The sequence below is a fragment of the Charadrius vociferus genome, unplaced genomic scaffold, assembly GCF_000708025.1.
Source record: "Charadrius vociferus isolate BGI_N301 unplaced genomic scaffold, ASM70802v2 scaffold551, whole genome shotgun sequence".
NCBI lineage: Eukaryota > Metazoa > Chordata > Aves > Charadriiformes > Charadriidae > Charadrius > Charadrius vociferus.
In genome coordinates, this window is record NW_009646611.1 from 505,046 (window position 1) to 526,978 (window position 21,933).

Here is a 21,933-nt window from a genome sequence, read left to right on the forward strand (position 1 = left end):
TTGCATTAGCTGACATTTCAGTGGCTGAGATACTTTTGTGGGAGGGGGGGAGGGGGAGAAAGAAAAGAACTGAGTAAAAAAAAAAAATAAAAATAGGTTCTCTGAAGTAACTTTCTTTAAAAAAAAATAATTATTTAATTTAGTCTCGGATCTCTTTATCATCAAGCGAAGGAGTAGAGTGCTAATTTGGTCACAGTTAATGTGTTTCACACATTTATACCAGAGTTTGACATCAGTATTCAGTAACACCAAGTTGTATTATACATGTTGGCAAATGCTCAGAACTAAAGATTGCCAGTTCTGTAATCGGCCATATTTGGAGAAGCTTGAATCAAGTCTGCAGCTTGTATAAAGTGGCACAGTTCTGTAGAAGTCACTTTGCACTAGCTGCTGAGGATCTTCTCCTTTGCACAGAAATTTGTTGCAGGTTTTTTATTTTAATATATAAATCTAATTTCACCAACGAGATGATTTATAGTTGTGCAATTAATGAGCCATATGCTCCTCTTTGTAGTAAAAAAGGTGCAGAAAGAGCTAAGTGCTGCAAGAAACTGCTACATCAATGAGCTGCAGAAGTTAACATATACCGTGTCACTCAGTCAAGAGGTTGTGAGGGTGTAAGGTGGATAAACTTTGCTATAACCAGTAGGAACCCTCAAGGAAGAAAAGACAGTCAAAAAACCTGAGAGTAATATTGGTGGGAAATGCTTGACAGGGCTTGGGACTGGGATCACAAACAGAATTTTATGCTATGATTTAATTATCCTTGAAACTGCCATGGCACCAATTTATTTTTTTGGTACAAATCAGAGCTGTTTTCAGATTCTCACACCAGAAAGCCAGAACAACTGGAAAACAGGGTACCCAAATCAAGCCCTATACACCCATGAAAGAGACAAGTGGCAGTGTGACAGCTGCCACCGTCATGGTTCCTCATGACCCAGAGACTCAGATCTTTGCTGCAGAGATTGCCCAGACCTCAGGCAAACAAACTTTAATGAGCTGCAGAGCTGCTCCAAGCAGCTAGAGAACTTGAACAATTGGCTTCAAGAAGGTGTGAGAAACAGGTTGGTTGGGCAAGTTGGTATAGCAGAATTTGTGTGAGAGACCTGCTATGTACTGAAAGACTTGCCAAATATTCCACTGTTTTCAGAGGTTACATATATACACATTACTAAAACTTCATTCCTTCTGTGCGTTTCTTCATCTTTTGAATTTTTCCTATTTGCCCCTGTGGAAGTGTCCAAATCCAACATTTGCATGCTGAAATTGCTTTGGATCAAGTACCTTCTCAGTATCTTTCCCCGCAAGGAACACACATTCATTTTCTATTAAAACTATGAGTGAAGTCAGAGATTGAGTCACTGTGAATTAATTTCTGAATCTTTACCTAATAAACTTTATTCCTTTGTGGTTTTCCATGGCATGTGTGGAAAGAGACTGTTCAATTCCCGGCGACTGTATGAAAGGCTTACAGGCTGCGGGTTAGGACTGTCCTAATGTAATTAACTGAGATTCTCACTCTTGTTTAGATTGATATAACTGTGTTGCATGAAATTCGATCCATGCAGCTTAGCTTCTGAGGGAACTGTTCCTACTAGAAGAGACTGAGTCTTGGGGAACACTGGCTTTTTCTAACCTTTCCATTGTTATCCTATGCTTATGAGGATGTCAAGGAGCAACATAGGGCATGTATGCGTTGAGAAGACCATTTTTTTTTGACCGGGCCAAGCTCTGCTTTCCTAACCACGTGATATCTTAAAAATTTTACAGATTTGGAAGTATATCCGGGTATAATTCACAGTCCCCTGGATTCTTGCTAAGAGGGGATATGATCTGGCCTGTTGTTTGTTCTGGGTAGCACATGTAATACTTTGGCTTGTCTTGATTCTTCCCACGTTTCCCTGGGCCATTCTGCATCTTAAGTTTTGCAGATCTTACTGTGGATTTTTTGTGTGGGAGCAGTTTTGTGTTTTCAACTGGTATGGCAGCAGATCAAGCAGGAGGTTTTGGCTTGTGGACAGATTCTGGAGGCAGGTTTTGTAGAAGGTTGCTCCAATTTTTGACTTGTAAGCCATGGGAGCATATACCATGTATTACTCGATTATAAGTTAGCCCACTCACTAAATAGTTTGCTGACCACATACAGTAATTTAAGAAGAGGGCTGAAAAACAGAGATAATACTGAGCAAAGCACAGTAAAAGCACATCTCGCATCACAGAAGGATCAGATGCTGAATGCCTAGTGACATTTCCTAATTCAGCTGCTCGATTGCAACTATATATGTTACAGAATGTCTCACAGTCGCATTATTTTCTGTTTGACACTGGCTGTGTGACTTGCTGTGTAATTGCCTATCCTGGAATTACCTGGGTATCCCAATATATGTAGTTGTAAAATCACTGAGGTGCTTCTGAGTTGTTCCACTTCTCCTCCTGACACACAACCCCTGGGAGCAAAAGCTAACATAGTCTGTTTTTTCTATTATTCTAAGCAGTAGTGGAACTCCTGCTTTCTAAATGATGAGAAATGGTCTGTGTCAGGTACATGCACAGATAGATGCTTCTCAATAAATATGTGCAACAGAAGAAAGTTAAGAAAATTGTTTGAAGCTCTGTAGTGAATCAAGTCTCATTCACCACTAGAACTTAGATCTCCTTACAGCTAGTCTTTTGTTTTGCATATATGATCATCCTGAGAATACAAACTGCTAACACTCACTGTAGCCAAGGCCACAATGTAACAAAAATGTGCCTTATTAAAAAAAGAAACAAAAAAACCCAAATTTGTACATTTCCCTGTATACACGTTTCTTTGTGTGTGGTATATAATACAGTCTTCCAGATAAATTCCTTGGATCTAATCCTGTTCTCATTAAACCCACACAGCTCTACACACTAATGTAACTGAGGAAAGAATTTGTTCCTATAAGAATTATATTCCCAATAAGAAGGAAGCAGAGGCTTTTGGCAAATAACCTATCTTGCAACTTATACTGAATAACACTAAAACAAAAAACATAAAGCAAAGTTGGATGAGAAAAATAACACAAAAGGGACTGCATCACAAACAGGAGAGTCACGTACGGATCATATCTACTTCTGTTGTGGAGATGATAACTAATCTGTGTAGGCAGATTTCTCGTTTCAGGTGAGGTGGATTAAATTCTAGAGTGACTTCCCAACTTTATTAAAGGCCTCCACTCTGGGTCCCAAAACACAGTTTTTTAGCCAACTGTATTTAAAAAATCTTGTAATTGTCCTTCCCAGTAACAAAACTTAAGTGGTGCTCTGTCTCAGTGGTGGTTCAATGCAAGTGTAGAATCCATCAGGCAATAAGACTCTTTGAAAAAGCCCTGCATGACAAGAGATTTATTCAGTCATTTCAGAAGCATCAACAGAACAGATCAATTAGAACAAGGCAAGAAGGTAGTATGTAATCAAACAATAGTTGTTTCGTGAATAAGAAAAACTGACAGTTATTTAAATACTATGTATTCTTTGTGTTACCTTTGTAGGGAGGGTTGAAATGGATGGAAAAGGAATGACTGGAAGGTTTACCTTTCAAGCCGTTTTTCTTTCCGCAGTCGTCCTGGGGTTTCTACTAACTCTGGAGATAAGTAGACCCTTGAGATGATGCCTTTTCTATTGCTGGTAGGCAAATGCAGAGCAGAGTACCTGTCTCTGAAACGCTGCAGGTTACAGCTGCCCTAGGAAGCATCAGTTTCTACACAGGGGTCAGCAGGCACCACGCCATGGGCAAGGGCTTTCTTGCCACATGCTTGGCTTTATGGAGTTCATCATAATGTGGCAATACATGGCACAGTAAATGTAATTTTGCTATCTTCTAAGTTTCTAGCTAGCTAAATTGTAGTTCAGTTCCTCACTGAAGGTATCTAATCTTGTAAGAGGTGGCAAACAACTGAAGGTTTTGTTTAAATTTCAGTAGATGCCAAGGGGAAACTTTCACCTGTTCTCCTAGCTACAGTCAGCATTGATTGAAATGAGAGAATGGATTTTATATGACTCATTGTACAGACATATTTTCAAATCGTCTGTATTTTTCTTCCACTTTACTTTAGATCCAGGTCTTATAAAGCTGTGTGCAAAGAAGTCACCCCCTTTTAATTAAAAGGTCTATCTAATCTTTTTTATTCACTAAGTATTTATCAAGTCTTTACCATTTCACTGATTTTGAGGATTGTGAAAAATTGTTATTTTCATTGATATCGCTCATTGAAATGACTACAGGGTTTTTTGGCATACCCAGTTTCTCCTGTTGTTAATCAAAATGTGTTGGGCTGTGGAAATCACCAAAAGGTACAGAAATGAACAACAAGAACATTTTGAGCTCTCTGCATTGTATATTCTTAAAGAGAAATTGGACCTATGTTTGGGCATCATAGGAAGGGATTTGATTAGTGCCAAAAAATGAATTTGAAATAGAAAAAAAATTAAGGATAGGTAGAAACATTGGTTGCCATACCAGTATGGTTGTGATGATGTGTGAAACATTACATTTTATGTATTAATTAGGAGGTGGAGGGAGGGAAGAAGCGGAAAAGAAGGATAAGATCATTAACCTTTCTTCCGTTTGGAAAACCCAGAAAATATGATAAAATGGGACTGCTGCAAAAAGCCTGGCTCCAGCTTCTTGATAACTGGTGCTTCATTGGTACTGCAAGGCTACTATTAAGTCCCCCAAAGCCTCCTCTCCTCCAGGCCACTTCCCTCAGCCTGTCATTTGCTTTCTTCTATCGGTAGAATTCATGTATTGCACTAATGCTAAAAAAGTCAAATCTTCATTTTCCTTTAGAATTAGTATTAAGGTACAAATATCTTAACAGCTTGGAGCCCACAGCTTTTAGCAACTGCAGGTCTGACTCTGAGATACCTTCATGGAGACTTAAAGAGCTAGAGTGAAAACTGACGGCCAAATGATAACTATCCAGCAATTCCTGTATAGCACCAATTTTCTTTCTTTCCTTGCTTGTCTGCATGGCATCATTCATTCTTTTTTGGGACTGCATGCTGATTCCTTTACAGTTTTTATTGGGTGATTGAAGAAAATATTAATTGATTTTGTACAACAGTAATGATAATGTATTAAATAATAATTAAATCTAGTAGCGAGACATAGTTGTTCTGTTCTTCCCCAGATGTGAAAAGCTCATCAGATCTCCACCCATTGACAGGAACCTGGGCAAAGCCACACCAGGAAAGGTGGCCATTGCTGTGCCAGGTTATAATTTGTATAACTTCCCTCACAACCACATGAAAAAGAAATGCCACCTTTATCTGCTGTTAGAGATAGTTCTTCAAAATAGTGGAAGATGCAGAAGGTTTCCAAGACCCACCTGGGTGGAGTACTCAGGAACTTAAAGCTGGTCCAGCTGTGAGGAGGAGGTTGGGCTAGAGACCTTCTGCAGTTCTCTCCAGCCTGAATTATAAAAAATAGCATGTTTGTGCATGTGTGTATTGCAGTTATGTATTTTTTAAATTGTATTTACCAACTACATTTGACTTGGAAAACATAAAAAATTCCATTACAGCATTGTCTGGGTGGCTTCTCTGATTTCATCACCTACTTTTTTCCTGTGCCTTCATGGGAGAATTTGACTGATGAGATCTACAAAATGCAGTAATACTTCCTGTTTTCTACATAGATTTTTTTAAAAAGAACTGTGTTGGAATTGGCCATATCTCGGTCTTGCTGTCAAAGCAGGAAATTTGGTCATTATGTAATAATATATATGAGAAAGTGCATGTGAGAGTGCCTTTTATAATTTCATTCTCATTCAAATAACTTTTCTCATTTTGCTTCAAGTTATCATTATGAACGAAAAAAATGAAACCACAACTGTTCTATAGACACATACATTTTGGTTTCTGTCGCGGCAAGTTGGTGGGCAGTAAACTATTCCTTGAAGAGTGCTTGGTCTGTTTCTTACATTTGTGAGACGTCTTCTAGGCGTTATGATTGTAATATTTTTAATGTACTAATGGTTACAGACTGAGGTTTGGGGTGATCTGTTTCACACTTATTCATGGTGTTATTCTTTTACTTCAAATAAAAAGTTATTGATGATCATTTTCTTCAGAAAATTTTTTAAGACAAAAATTATTTCCGATCATCGACTCTGCCTATTTTGCCAAGGAATTTAATGTAGTCTGTGCCATTGATGTCAGCAAGAATAGGATTAAGGAGCAGGCTTTAATTTACTTAGCTGTAACAGAAGAAGTAAGAAATAACTTTAGCAGTTAAATTACTTGTGGCAGAATTGTTTGTTTATGTCCCTAATATTCCTGTGGTATATTTTTGAATGACAGATCATTTAAGCTGACTTGCACATCTGAAAGATTAACATTTTACCAATATTCGGTTACCTAATTCCATATTCTTATTAGTGTAAGAGGCAGTTTAACTGAAAAATGAATGCTAATAAAATGCCTTTTTAGTAATTCATTTTGAAAACCATTTGACCTTAACTACAATGAAAGTAGACTGTAAAAATCATCATAGATTCCCTTCCTTGAACTTTTCACAATGCTGAAAAATGACTGAGGGAAAGAAGCAAGATCCAGTTACTGTACCCTGTTTGTACAGCTGTACTTCATTGAGTGGAGGCTTGTGTTACACACAGTTTGTGATAGGAAGTAAATGCTTTTAAAACAACTAAGGAGACAGGTCTTTAACCTCCACCTTTTCAGATGCTTTGTTCACTCATTTAGCTTCTGACGAGGTCTTGGGAAACATTTCAAAAACAAATTATTATTGAGTACTGAAGCGCACCTGAATAATTCATCTCCTAGTGAGCTCCTTAGGCAGAGATGCATTAAGATGTTGTTGGGGGTTGTTTTTTTTTTTTTTTTGAGAGAGATCACTAATTCTTGATATAGTGAACACTTGTTCCTTCAGGAACAAATGCCTTTAAAGAGGGAAGAATTCTGAGGTTGAGTGTTAATTGTTTTATGATAGTTGAAATGACAGTTTTAATTCAGCAAGTGCAAGGATTTTCAAGGACTTAGAGGACATTAAAAAATTATGTTGTCATGTAAATTACCAAACTGTCAAAATTCATTAGATTTAAAATTCTCAGTTTCTAGCATACAGGATTGTCACCTCCTGTTACAAGACTGTCTAGTCCCCTGAAATGGTGAAAACACCTTAAGATTCATTAAGAGGATGTTTTGGCATTGCAAGTACATGTTAATCACCAGACGTAAACTATTTGATGTAAGCTTGGCACCAGATAATTTCAGGACTTTAAATACACATTATAAGATAATTCTGTGAATGCGATTCTAGTATCTGCCAAAGACACTTCTCTAATTGCTCTGGTGAAACAAGTCAGTGGCAATGAGAGTGTGCAGCTGGTAGACATCCAGTTAACTTTAATTTCTGTAATCAGCTGAGGCTTTGTGTATACTTCGTCACTCGAAATGCATATGACCTTAAATTTGGGTTTATGATAAACAGGTATTATTTGGGATGCATTAACCACCCACTTTCTCATTTTGGTATAATTAAGGTCATCCTCATAGCTATACATCTGATGACCATGAACATTTCTATCTTAACGTCTCACTTAAGGCTGTCCAGATTTCAATATACACTGCAGAGGGTCCCACCCCCCAGGTCTGCAGTTAATGAGAAAATACCTGGAAATACAATCAGGATTTTAAGGTATTCTTCTTCACTACAGTGCATTAGAGGTGTCGTGCCTTCAGATGACACGGCTGACGCTGGTTATGCCCTTCTTCCAGCAACTCTTTTTGAACTGTAACACAATAGAGCCACTGCTCTCCTTTGTCTGGGTCCAGAGTTCCCAGCAAACGACCATTTGTTTTTCCATTTGTCACTAGTGGGCAGGCAATGGCTCTGTTTTGTGGTCTGTGGTACAAGTGGGCTTGAAGATTTACATGTTTCAGAAAACTGTAAGCGTAACACCAAACATCAGCCAAGTTGTTTAAATTTGAATCCTAAGATTTTTGGAACATTTTGTGTCCCCTTCTAGTCTTGAAATATAACTTCAGTAAGGGAATGTAGGCATGAAAGCATTCTCCGTCCTTGTGCTGTTGAACCCAATAACAGAGCTCTTACTGACTCATGGTATCAGGACTCAGCTCAGGCTTTCTGGCTGTTAAACTCTCGTCTCGCACATCCTTCTCTTCCAGCAGTGATTTTAGTTTCTGCGACAGCCTTGCCTTCCTCGGCATGAAAATTACACTGCCTTGTGTCCACTGACTGACATTTAACCCAGCCTACCCAAACTCAGCTCTGAGCATTAGGTTTTATTACCTGCTATACTATGGTAAAATAGCAAAGTGTAAGTGGGGGGATTAGTTGCTTTTAGCTTAAGAAAAAAAAGGCCTCGGGAAACAAATGTTGCTGTGTTCTCTAGTACATACCTCATTAGAAATTATGTGTTTTGCAGAGGTTAATATACTGTGGGCAGCGCACCAAGTACATCATAGTTCTGAAGATTACAACTTATTCACAGCCTTGAGACAATCTGTACTGCAGAAATACACCTCCTGGGTAAGTTGCACAAGGTTTGACAAACAAATTAATATCAGCAAGATTTAGTAAAAGTGAAAACATAGTGTTTATTTCCCTTCAAAGAAAAACATATAAATTGTTTAAGATGTTTGCCACCGAAAGCACAGAAGTTGAAACTGAAGAACCTGAGAATCATAAGCTTTAAAAATAAATTCATTAATGTTTTTACAGCAAACTTGAAAGTAGATACAGCAGTGAAGTTTAGGAATGCTAATAATAACTCTGCATTTATATTTTCATAACTTTTTGAGTAAAATGGGACATTTTTTTTCATTCGATTATTCATGCATAAGTACAGGAAGAGATCAGAGTATAACGTAACTACTCTAGAATATGTCTGTATAACTGAAAGGAGCAGGGAGAGAAATAATCACGGAAGATTGCTTTGGCCATGCAGACGTATTTATTTGTCTCTGCTTATTCATGTCATGTGCCAGTACTCCAGTAAGTAAGGGCTGTATGCCACTGCTTTTACCTAGTGTTAGTTCAGATATAATTTATTTTAAATGGGGAGCTCTGTACACATGCAATATAAATTAAAAGGAGTACTCATTTGCAGATTTTTAGAATGTATATTTCCAAATACATTCATAAATGTAGCATACTAGTCGGTGTTTAGTTTTGGGCCCAGGTTAACTGCTGATTTCCTCAGTTGTGCTCTCATGTTCTCTTTCGACTCTATTTTTTAACTCAGGTTGTAGTTTCTTTCTTTTTTTTTTTTTTTTTTTTAAACAAGGAATAACAACTTCAAAATTTGAATTTTCAGAATTAGAGTTCAAAAGCAATATGCAATGTATTTTCATATGTATAAAATATATAGATGCTTTTCTCCAATGAGGTATTATACTGGTGGTGGAGAAAACCGACAGTCCTCTAGTCTATGAGCAAACGACTCAAAGCCAAGCGTGTATGCTCACAAATATAAATCAGTGTAACTCCATTAAATTCAGTAAAGTTAGTCTGGATTTATGCTGATATAACTGAGCACGGATTTAGCCTGTTGTTCATAACTGTTTCGAGCCCATGACATTAGATGAGTGCTACGTTCTAAAAAAATGACTACTTGTTCTGGAAACTGTGAAACAGATACTATTCCTTTTGTTTCTTAAAGTCTTCCCTGTAAATTCTTGTTACTTTCTTAATTCATAAAGTAGTCATCTGATGTTAGTAGGAGTGTCTCAAATTTAAATGACCACAATGAACAATAGCGGAAGTGATGCATCTCTGTCACAACTCTGCTTCCTATGTAAATACTGCCATGTTAAAGATTTAACCTTTGCACATTTACCCTTTGGGACCATATGTGCAAATGCTTAACAAAAACAATAATTCAAAAAAGACAAAAAGCCTGTGTGTACACATGGGTGTGTGCATGAGCACTTTTTCTCCCTGCGTAGTTTTGAGGATGGTACCTCAGAGAGTATAAAATATTCAGGAAGGCCAAGATGTCCAGCCGGCTTAGATCCTGAAGACCATCCTCAGGACCACACTGCTATCACTTGGCAAAAAATATATGTACATTTTAAATTAATTTGCTTCGACCAAAGGGAAGAGAACATAGGAATCCATAATACTTTTGTGTGCAGTTTTTTTTCCACCAAATATTTGGTATTAGCCAAGACATTTGACAAATATAAATATTGGTTTACACCCCGCCCCCCCCGGACTTTTGAGAGGTGTGCCAGTTTTCTTTCTCCAAAGCCTTACTGTGCATGAACACAATTCTTGTTAATTCTTATAGCACTGCTATTTTTTTGGACTGCCAGACTTGTCCAGAACCCCATGGATGCATCTGCCTTGAAACTGAAACTCAGTGAAGCCTTTAGTTAATCTCTGAGAGTGATCTGATGTTGCTGAATGTGTACTGTTGAATGCAGTTTGACATCCAGTTTTGTGGAGGCTGTGGGAAAGTTGTGGTGGATGATATGGGATTGTGGGACTGTTCTGCTGCCAGCTTGTATGTGTTTTAAGTTAAACATTATAAGATAAATAAATCAGCATATTAATCTGTGTGGGTTGTGCTCAAACTGATTGAAAAGATGTGAAATGAAAGAGAAGAGAAAAACATGCTTGAAGTACGATCAGTGGTATGAGATGTACTCCTGAACTTGGAACCAAATGTGTATTGCTTCATGTTGTTTCCACACACAGCGTTTCTGTTACTCCAGTGGAGGGGCCATAGCGAAGCAGACCTACTATTAAGACTGAGGGATCATTTTGAAGCCCACTTTGTGGGAAAAAAAGGTGTGGAAAAAATGTATATTCATTTTTAAGAAGAAATTAGCAGCTAATGCTATACAAATTTTTGCTTCTGATGAAACAGTTAAAGTATAATTGTGAAAGGAGACAGTTGCATGTACACCTTGAAAAGCCAGGATTTAATTCTTTGAGTACTAGTTCTCAAATTTCCTCCAAGGGTAAGATTTAATTGCAAATATTAGATCCATAATAATCTGATAGCTTTAGACTATACATTTAGATAAAGGATTGAATTATACCTTGTTGGTTTAAAAGCAGTGGAAACGGCTTTATATAAATCTAGAAAGGGAATAGGTAACACTGTTCTTTTTGGCACAGAGACACAAAGTTCACTTCTTATCTAATGAGGAGTGTGACAGGTCTGGGATCTGTAAGGGATGGTTTGGGTTTTGGTTTTTTTTTTTAATCCTTACCTTTAACTCCTGCAGAACTGTCACAGAAGTATAGCCCACATGAAGTAGCCCTTGCGGCCCTGCTGTGTCCCGCAGCCCCTCCGTGGCTGCATCAGCAGGTGGTCCCCGAGCCCCAGTGTGGACACGGAGGGGCCCAGCACCGGAAACTCAGCCCTGCTGCTGCTCCTCAGGAGCTTAATTTTTTTTCCCCTTTATGTCGTGGAAGTGTTTATAAGCTTTTCCTCACACAGGAGAGGGAGAATGGTAGACCATGCCCATGTCAGAGAGCGTGTAGCGGACCCACACCTTTCAAAAGAAGCAATGTGTGAAGGCACACAGCCGCAGTGCGGCACCCCCAGGTAGGAATCCCTCTCCACCCCCTCGCTGAGTGCCTTCCCCATCAGGTTATCAGTTATTGTGGATCACGCTCCATCTCTGTTGCTGAACCCGCAAGTGGGAAAAGATCTGTGAGTGTGATAAATGTTTTTCAACAGTTTTGACCAGAAATTACATCTTGGAGTCAGGAAAGCTTTTCCTCCACAGATTAGTGAAAGCTGGTACGTTCCCATGAAATGTGTTGATTTGGTGAATTGGCATTTCCAGTGAAAAACTATTTAAAGATTTTTATTATTTTTTTTCTGACATTGATCTTATTTTTCCAGTGGAACCACAAATAGGAGAAACCAAATCTTTTGTATGGGAGAGGTTTTAATTCCTCCCTATGGGTTCTACTTTTGTAAATGATCTTTGGAATCCTTTCTGTGCAAAATAAAGCTTACATTGCAAGGAAACATGAGGCAGTTAGGAAAGCATTCTCCTTTGTCAATCTCAAATTTACCTGTAGATTTATATAAAATTTCCCTCGTTTTACCACTTAGTGGGGAAATCCTAGTACTCGTTGTGAGAAGTAGGTTAGAAAATAAATATGAAGATGATCCTTCCTTCCTCTCTGAGTCATCTGTAAATACCACCAAATTGCCTCTGATGCTTTTAGGGAAAAAGCATATCATTTTTAACCCTGCTTTCAATCCTGCAACCACTTCCACGAATAATCTGAAAACCAGCTGGTTTTGTGTTTTTTGTTTCTTTTTTTTTTTTTAAATCAACTTCCTCTCCATTCCTTTTAAAAAATTTCCTGCTCTTATCATGCCATTAGACAGGTACTATCAATAATGAGCGAAAACTACAGTAGCTTTACTTAAATGTGTCCGTGTGTTTTACTCCGTTGTTGGCTTCTTTTTAAGATAACCTTTGAGAAAAACCATGCCAGCCTTCTCGCTGTTGTGGGACAAATATCTCTCAGTCTCTTTTTTATTTGTAGCTCTCCCACTTTTAATAATTCAATACTAAGGGGGTCCAGGTTAGAGGAAGAAGGAAAAAGGAACTCAGAAAAGAGATTGACTCCATACCAATGTTTAGGGCATTTCTTCTAAAGTATGGGAAGCTTACACTGCATTTCTGGTTCAGAGCCTGGAGAATTGTGGGTTTGAAAGTCGCCCTTCTGTTTAGCAGTTTTCTGCACGAGGCAGTCTGATCTGCATTTTTGATTCTTAAAGATGGTTCATGCCCACCTCTACTCCAGAATTTCATGCCTAAATGCCACTTCACCCCAATGGCATTTACTAGCTCCTACCTTAGGTAAGAGTTGCTGTGATTTTTTGTGAGTCTACCTAGACTGAGTGATTCTTTGGGATTGAACGTGCAAATCTCACCTTCCAGATATATTTTTCTTTCTTTGTTGTTTTATAAATATTTTCAAACACTTAAGCCTTTGAGGATCACACTGATTAAAACAAAATAGCTGTTTACTTTATTTGCCCAAGTTCCAGAAGTTCAGCATAATCCTTCTACCACCTTTGAATTCATTTACGTCTTGGAAAAGAGCTTCCAAGCAGCTGTGATCCATGAAGCCTTTGACTGTAGTTTTTGAAATCACAGCTGTCCCAGCCCTATCAGGTGATGCTGAAGCTGCAGTGACTTAAGGATTTCTTTCTGGTGCTTCAGTTGTTTTTGGTGTTGAAGCCAGCAGACTGAGCTGGGATTGCAGGGCCTTAGTCCTCCATTGGCTTGTGAGGGCTGCGGTGACTTTCTGGAGAGCATCAGTCACACCACGTGGAAGGAGGTGCAGTTGTTTCATACTTCTAGTGTGACATCTTACTTATTGGGTAGGCCCTTTGACAAAAACTGTGGGAATATCGACATTAAGTGCTATATGAAGACCTACACTAAAGGAATTCCTGGCTCAGGAGGCGTGTCAAGGCTATCAGGTTGCTTTCTCTGATGTTCAAAGATTTGATTTTTGTGAGAAGGACAACAGGAAGTTGGAAAAAAAGTTTGCTAATTTTGCTCTGTGTTTCACAGGGAGATCTTATCTGCTACCCAGATTTTCACTGAGTGCTAAAGAGATTTAAAGTTTTGAAGATACCTCTGCTACTGATTGGTTTAGAAAAGATCTCTGTATTTTAGGGAAGGATTAACTTAATGCAGCTGGTATAACACAATATGTAGAAGGGGAAAAAAAACCAAACAAACAAACCGATAAACCTTTTTCTGAAGAAAGCAGACGGACTTTTAACATGTGAAGGTCTTGGAAGTCTTATTCTATTCCTTAGCCAGTTAAGCAATTAATTGTGAAATTCCTGGGACTTTATTCTATATGTAAGATACCAGTATCTTTCCTAAATAAACAGTTTTCTGGAACTGTTCTCATGCTAGCACATCTTTAGAACTCAGCAATATATCAGAGCTTCAAGGGAGATGATGTGAGGAAGTTAGAGGGTGAGAATTTATAATTAACTTTGAAAGCCAAGTAAGCTGCCTTGCCCTTATAGTGGTCACGTAGGCAGTTCAGGTGGAAAAGCTATAGTGTTATAAATTCACACCTTGCTTACTCTGTGATAATTCTCCCCTATAGGTGAACCCTTAATGTCAAGGATATGCTGCTGTCTGCTCCATATAGTACACAGAATAAAAATCTAACCTCAGGATTTCTGAGTTCTTTTCATGATCTTTCTACTTGCTTAGTCTGACTTTTGAGAAGTCACTTTTACACCAATTTTTGTCTCATATGCTGTAGCACATCTGGTAGTAACATAATAATCAGTGTCCTATGTAATGTCTACATTATGGAGGTATTAGAAAAAGCAATTATCTTCCACAGTGCTTTGAGCTCCTGAGATAGTACTTCATTATATCATCACAAGTTTAGAATTATATATCTAATGTGTATTTTCTTTCTCATTTTTCAGATTTTCAACTTGCCCATGGCTCTTTTCATTCCTCCTTCAGTGTTTGCTGTTCACCTACAGTTTAATCTACTTTACCAGTTTTGGATACATACAGAGGTAAACCAGATTTCTAAGCCATACCTAAACAGTTAGCCTGGAGCAGCGTCCTGGAAATCCACTAGCAGCTGATTTATTGTGTAAGAAAAATCTTTGTCTGACTTTTTTAAGGAGAAACATCTGTTCATTTTTATTCCTTTTTCTGAATATATATTGCTAAGTTTATAAGAAGCAATGAGGCCAGTTGGTCCCAATTAGATTTTTTAAAAAAAAGTAACTGTAAGGAATCAAAACTTTTTGCTGTTGAATACTATATTTTCCTATCTTGCAGCTTATTAAACATTTCTGGCAGATACTGAAACTGATTTCATTTCTAAGATAAATATTTTAGGGAAAAATATCCAAAGCCCAGTGGTTCTTAAAGGCCGCTTAGAGTTGCAACTGAAGTCAGATATTGCTTCCTTCTTAGTGCAAGCAATTCTCAGATGAAAAATACCCTTTGATTATCTGATGGCTATTGGTTTATGACTGCACCTATTTATTTGTGTTTTGTGAGTGGGTAGACTATATCTACTTTACGTACATACACAGTTAATAACCCACTGTAATGAATAAGTACTTTCTCACACTTCTCAGATCGTTCAACAACCTTCTGCCTTCTCCCTCACACTACAGTAGAGGTGTTTAAAGGTAACCCATGTTACACGTCAGTAGCATATTTCTCAGTAGCCCCTAGTGGGCTGTGGACTAATTATCTCTACAACACTTACTCCTTTGATTGTACTAACTATACAGATGCCTTTTTCCCTCCTTAGTTTATTATGCAATCTATAGTACAATTCATTTGGAAGGCCACTTTTCTTTCTTTATCTGCTATTTTAGGTGATTCTGTTGCATAAATTACAGTTTTTATTTTCTCTTTTCTGTGTGTTTCCTTAGGAAACAAAAAAAAAAGGAATAAGGCTACTTACAGTGACTCAATAGCAAACTTCCGTTGTTGAAATTTCACTTCTGTTGGGCACATTTCTAAAATCACTAATATAAGTCTGATGCTCTGTGACACCATGTGAATAGGAAAGGCTTACAATAAAATGTCACACACATCACCATAACTGGCATAAACTCAAGCAGTATACAATTAATCTTGTCAAAATGTTTTGAAAAAATTTGAACACTCTGAAGTTAAACCAAGTGAATACTGTGGATCACATGGTAGCAAAGTTTCTTAGACCATGCCTTAGGTTCCCCAAATGGTGTTACTGTGTTTTTCCACTAAGAAAGAAGATAATATGCCTCATTTACACCTTCTCTGCTGTTTGAAGCCATCGCTTCCTTGGCTGAGAGGTTTTGAACGTTCTACTGTGTAGTGGTAACTCAGTGAATCTCAGCACTGGTGCCACAGTGTGCGTCTAAAGTTTCTAAAGTGAATTGCAGAGGCTTATGAATCACCTACATCCCTCTAAAGCGCTAAATCCTTCGTAGGGCTTAAAAGGAATTTCCATAGCATACGTGCAATGTGCCAAGTTCAGACATTAGTCTAAACAAGAATGAATTTCTGTCTCAAAAGATAAGCACTCCTTACTATTAAATGATTGTGCCAGTAGAAAAACAGTGGATCTTTTGTACTGATCCAGTTGATCCAATCATAGATCTCTGTTTACAAGGGAAGCTATTCTTAATGTTGATAATGTTGATTTTGTAGCACAGCTGCAATCACTTGAAATATGTTGAAGTCATGCTTTAAGGTCAAAAATGATGTCAAAATAGAAATAGGGTTACACCATGTATTAGCAGATTTCCTACTCTCAAGGGCAAAGGTATAACAGAAAAGAGAAGGGAAAGGAAGGGAAATAGTAGCAGCTATTGCAGCCATGCAGGATTATATTAGCCGATATTTGGGGTGAAATTAATATGATGCTTCACCATTATACTGGGACTTTTTTCAACAACTATTACAATTTAACTGTTTAAAGCTGTGGCATCTCTAATCTTTTTTCTAACAGTCCTTTTCCTGAATTTTAACAGTTCTAATTATGTTGCACAGGTTATAGTAAAATGAAAATCCTTTCTGTAGGTCTCAGTTTTCAGCACTTTCCCAGCATATGAGGTTTGTCTGGGGCTGCAGGCCTGGGGTTAGATAGAAAACGGCGTCCTGTCTCAGTGACTGCTGCTAGCTCTTGCTCTGAGAGCTGAGATTCGTCACCCCCAGCTGCTTTGGTGTCCTCTGGGAGCCCATGATGGGTGCTCTTATAGGGTGCTCCGTTAGGGATCTAGTGGAGATAAGCATCATTATTTCTATTCTCCTAATGCAAGATGTAATAATTTGCTTCTAAAATGCAGTTTGTCCTCAGATTTCTGTTGCTTTCAATCAGTGTTGATGTTTCCTTAGACAAGATTTGGCCCCGCATTGACTAGTCAAGTATTTTTGGAAATTGTAAGTTCACAACTTTTGATTACACATCTTTATCCTTCAGAAAAAGAAAATCTAGTAAGGTACAGGGAAAAAAATCTCATTAATAAGCAATTTTTTTTTCATAGCAGTGACAAGCTTAAGAAAGGATGTGCACAATTCACTGTTTTATAAAAGGAAAAAATAAGTGATATTTAATTAATACGAAAGAACAAAAGTATATGAAAATTTCAGAGGGAAGATGATTTGTTTTGGGAGTAATTTAAATTTAATTCAGTAATTACAAGAGAATGATCATGCTGTCCTGAAACTTCCTATGCTGTGTTTCAACCTAGAGCAAAAGTTTATAGCTGAAGTATGATCCCTGATATTTTCCTATGTTTTAATTTTGAATGTGTCCAGTGTTGTTTCAAACAATGCTAAGAGAAGTTTCCTGTGTTAAAACTTTGACTGTCTTCAATATTTGTTACATCAGTTTTTGTCCAGCTTTCCTATCAGCAGATCAGACATGGTCTATTTTATTTCAACTCAAGTGGCTCACATATTCCTGTGAAGACAGCATACAAAATCATAAAGATCAAAAGTACACACTTGTTGTGCCTCAGTTAAGACTTCTTTATTTCCTGCCTACTAGGCTTTTTATATAAAATAGTACAGCATTTAAACACCATAAATGTTATATAAAGATTATACTATACCATACCGTTCTTTTGGTGCTAGAGATCTTCTATTATTACTAAAATCAGAATAGACTATTGACACAGGAAAGGCATTTCTGTAATTAACAAAGAAAGGTTGAGCATGCTAGAGTGAAAACATGACTTTGTGACTTCAGGTGTGCATTTGCATTTAACTATATGCTTCTGTTACAAGTATTTTTGCTGTCTGAGGCTACTTTATTTTTCACTGCTTCTGTGTGTTGGCAATCTGAAATGATATAAAAAATTTTCTAAAGATCTTTTAAAAATCTCTGAGTAGCACCAAGGTATAGAAATAAACTCATAACAGTTTAAGTGAAAAATGAAAAAAAAAAAAAAGTATCCAACCCAAAAACAACTGAAGAAAACACTTTCCTGTAATGGTGCATGAAGATAGGAGCTCAATAAATCACGAGAAAACAATTTCTGGTCCTATCCAATACTATTTAGGTCAATGGAATAACTCAGTCAGTAGTTCTGCTCTTAAATGGCCTGGGAGAAATGTTTCTATGACTAGACCATTCTCATCTAGATTATAAGGGGAGTTAAAAAAAAAATACTTTGGTCAAAGAGCACTAAAAATCTAATTTTTCAAAAGCCACAAAATGTTTCAAGACTGTTACTGACAGACAGAAATACTCCATTTCAGTTTATTTTCACAGGTGATTCGGAAGGTCTATGGCTCATATTAAACTATATCCTTCCGTTATGCATTTATTACAACCAATAAGTTAGGTGTGTTTATAACCTGATAGACACCTGTGAAAAAACAGAAATTAGTTTCTGTTGGTTTAGCTGTAATTTTTATGAGATGTCAAATTGTATTTGGAAAGTATCAACTGAATCAATCCCTGTTGGTAGTAATTGCAGCAGCAGATTATTCCTTGCCTGTTTGATCTTTGACATGCATTAGTTTCTGTTTAATTTTCTAATTTAAGGAAAGACTGTAATCTGCCCTTTACCATACTTACAGAAGTCAGGTTTCTTAAGGCATCTCTTTTTCCCTTGTTAAGTCTTTCTACCTCATCAAACTCTGGGAGCAGAAAAAGGTGAGCCACTACTATTAACCAGGAGTAACATGGATGAAAACAAGCGAGGAATGAGAAAAATTTTGGCAACACCTTATGCAGGCTGGAAAAAGAGAAGTTAAATTGATAAAGATATAGGCCAAAATAAGTTTTTGTCAGAAAACCCCAATTAAGTAAAACTGAATGTTGCTGTCAAAGCATATTGTATTTGTCAAAAAATATTTTGCATTTATGTACAGTGTGTGCTGATCTAAGTTTCTGTCTATGACTTTCTTTCATTTTGACTTCTGCTCAGTTTTCTCTGATGAAAAACTTTGAAAAAGGGAGAGATTGTGGAGGCTTCATGCTTTCATGAAAAGGCATTCTCTTCCTGGCAGGAAGGCACTCACAGCTCATCGGGACTCCCTGAGCACAGGTGAGCTGTTGTGGCCCAATCCTGAAGCCCATACATCCATCAGCTCCTTACTTAGGAAAATGGCCAATTTCAGAAAGAATCTTCTATGCTTTTCTTTCTTTTCCAAATATGAGCATAGGGTCAATAAGGAAATTAAACAAGCAGATTAAAGAACTAAATAAAATAAAGTAAAATACATAAAAATGTACATATTTATTTTAAGTAGCAGTACAACCGGGATTACCAGATCAATAGTGAAAGCTATTCTTGAAACTCTAGAGGTTATATGTGTCTTTTTAAGCAAAAACTATTTGCAACAAAACACTATTAGATGGCAGTTAAAAGAATCAAAATCTTTAGGACAATGTGATAAATAAGTGACAGCATGAGACAATAGATAAAATATTCAGTTATTAGTTCCCAGGCCCTAACAATTGATGTTGGTCCTCTATTTCTTTGCAAATTTCATTTTTCCATTTTCTTGGACCTACCTTTTCTACACTCTGTGCTGTAGTGTTTTTTAAATAAAGATAGGAATGCAGGAGTAAACAACTGCGACAAGGTTTATTGAAAGTGCTTTCAGTAGTTTAGCAATTTAGAAGCAATTTAGTAATCCATTTCTTAAAACTGAAGGGTAAATTTGATCAAGGAGTGAGATTTGAATTTAAAAAGAATTTTAACAAAGCTTAGTTGACCATAATGTTTTTGAGCGTTTGCAGTGGGAAGAAGATGGTTTTGGGTTTGTGGTTGTTTTGTGGAGTTGGAGAAAGATCTTTAGTAATGAGCTAAAATCTTCAATAGTTTGCAAATGAAAAATGGAGTTGATCTGCTGGTAAGTAAAAAAACCTTGAGGCTTTGTTTACAAAGGCATATATTTATGCTTAATTTAACGTACTGTGAGTAGTAAGGTCAGTGAGCAATGAGTCAAATTGGTATACAACTGGTACTGAATGGATCAGAGTGGAAAAAGAATATGATGGACTGATCTGATTTCCTGGTTGAGATGAGACATGTGGTTTGAGTTTTTGGGGGTTTTTGTTTGTTTGTTTGTTTTAATAAAGAGCATCACCAGTAAAAGGCAAAATCATTAATGATCCATCGTATTGAGTATAATTGTGAAACTGGAGTCTCTCTTGAATTTGATGGTGGAAACTCATTTTGAATTCAAATAGCATACACCAAAAAATCTTTTCATTTTCTGTATTGTAATACATTGGTTCATTTAATGAAAGAACAAGCTTATTTTCTTTAATTCAGCCACTATAGCCCAAAATAGACATGGGTCTGTCTGATGTGCCTTTTCAAATTAGAAACACGCACGTCTGTCCTAGTCGGGTTACAAGGGATCAGTCTAAAAACTTACCATTTGTGAGACTTTGGCTAAAAGTCATCAAAAAGATGAATGTAATTAGAGGTGATTACAGCCATCCTCCTAGTCTGATGTTTGAGACTGTGTCTGACAACTCTCAGTGACGCAGATGATTTAAGTGGAATTCCTAGAAACAGGTCACATCGTTCAACAACTTTTAGAAGCTCGATTTTCTCGCTCTTACAAAGATCCAAGGAATTATTCTGAAACCAGTGGGGAATGAACTAATTGCTGATTTGCATAAAAAATGAAATTTTGGTTTATAAAAGAAAATTCTGGTCTCATTCCTGAGAGCTGATGCTTTTATCATTCCAAAACTCTGTTTGCCTGCCACAAACTGTCAACTCAAGCGTTTACTGTGGACAGAAGGAGAACAAATAAATCAATAAATGCCAGGGAGATAAAAATACTTTCTTTAATGCAGACAGTGCCTTTGTAGGGCCAGATAGGATGTATATATACAATACAGACAGTAAAGCTCAAACATGATTCCAAGAAGCAGAGAGATCTCACAGCTTCAATACAGCCTGTCTGCCAAAATGGCTTATTAGATTTTTTGACCAACCTGCAGGATGAAAGTCTTGTCATCATTGCACTTGCCAAAGTGCGGAAAATAGCAAAACTAACTACACTATCACTAAGCAAAAATGCTAGCAAAATCTGCAACATGTGTTCCACTTCTCCGTGTTTCACTCCCCCCACAAGGGGAGAAAAGTGCTGGCTTTCTAGATATATAAAGCATATAACTGTGCTTTTTTTGTTTTAAATAAGAATAATAAAAAAAGAGAGAGAAAATATTCATAAGAGAGCACACTGTTACTCTCCTGCTAAGTGTAGGCTGCACTTGAACGCAGTTTAATTGTGAAAAACATAGTGGGATGAGGTTTGGAGTTCCGTCCTTGGCACCGAGGACCTCAGTGATGATTAGGAGTTCTGACTTTACACCTTAGTAGTTCCAGGATGAGCCTCCTATTTTAAACCTAAGTGCTTCTGGGCACTTTTAAGTATCTGACTCTACCCAGAAGTGCCTTGATGTGGTGAGTTAAGTATTTCATTCTTATCTTGCTTCTCTTTCAATGGAACTGCAGAATAGAGAGGGACTTAAAAATACATAAGTCACTTAAATGAACTGAGTAGTGCTCTGCACCCGGTAGCTCTGAGTTCAACGTGCAGCACGGGAGCTGTGACCTTTTTCATTCAAAAAGCGTCTGTTCCACAGTAATGGGCTTATTTTGGAGACTTGCATTTGATGAGCAGCAATCCAGGGCAGAGGAACCCTTCCCTTTCCCTGTGGAAGCTGGGTCTCTGGGGAGTCCAGAAGTGAAAAGACCATGGGACAAGGACATAAGTAGGAACTTGACTTTTCATCCTAATAATTTAGTCCTTGAGTTTGGGTGTTGGTTTCTGGTCCTTGCACCAAACAAACTTCTTGTAAGAGACAGTTGAGAAATGTTTACTTCTGCAGCAGTGGGCCTGACTATTGCTAATCTGCCTGCAGAAACCCTCAAACTAAAAAATGTATTCCAAGAGATTTAT

General features: G+C 37.4%; 1 protein-coding gene across 1 annotated transcript in view; it reads left to right on the forward strand.

Annotated features, from left to right (window-relative positions):
• Positions 1–21,933, forward strand: part of AGMO (alkylglycerol monooxygenase) — a 117,345-nt gene that overhangs the window by 72,175 nt on the left and 23,237 nt on the right. The window contains exons 4-5 of the mRNA XM_009887780.1: positions 8,439–8,542; positions 14,463–14,558. Coding sequence (XP_009886082.1) covers positions 8,439–8,542; positions 14,463–14,558 — 200 coding nt within the window. The remainder of the gene's footprint in view (positions 1–8,438; positions 8,543–14,462; positions 14,559–21,933) is intronic.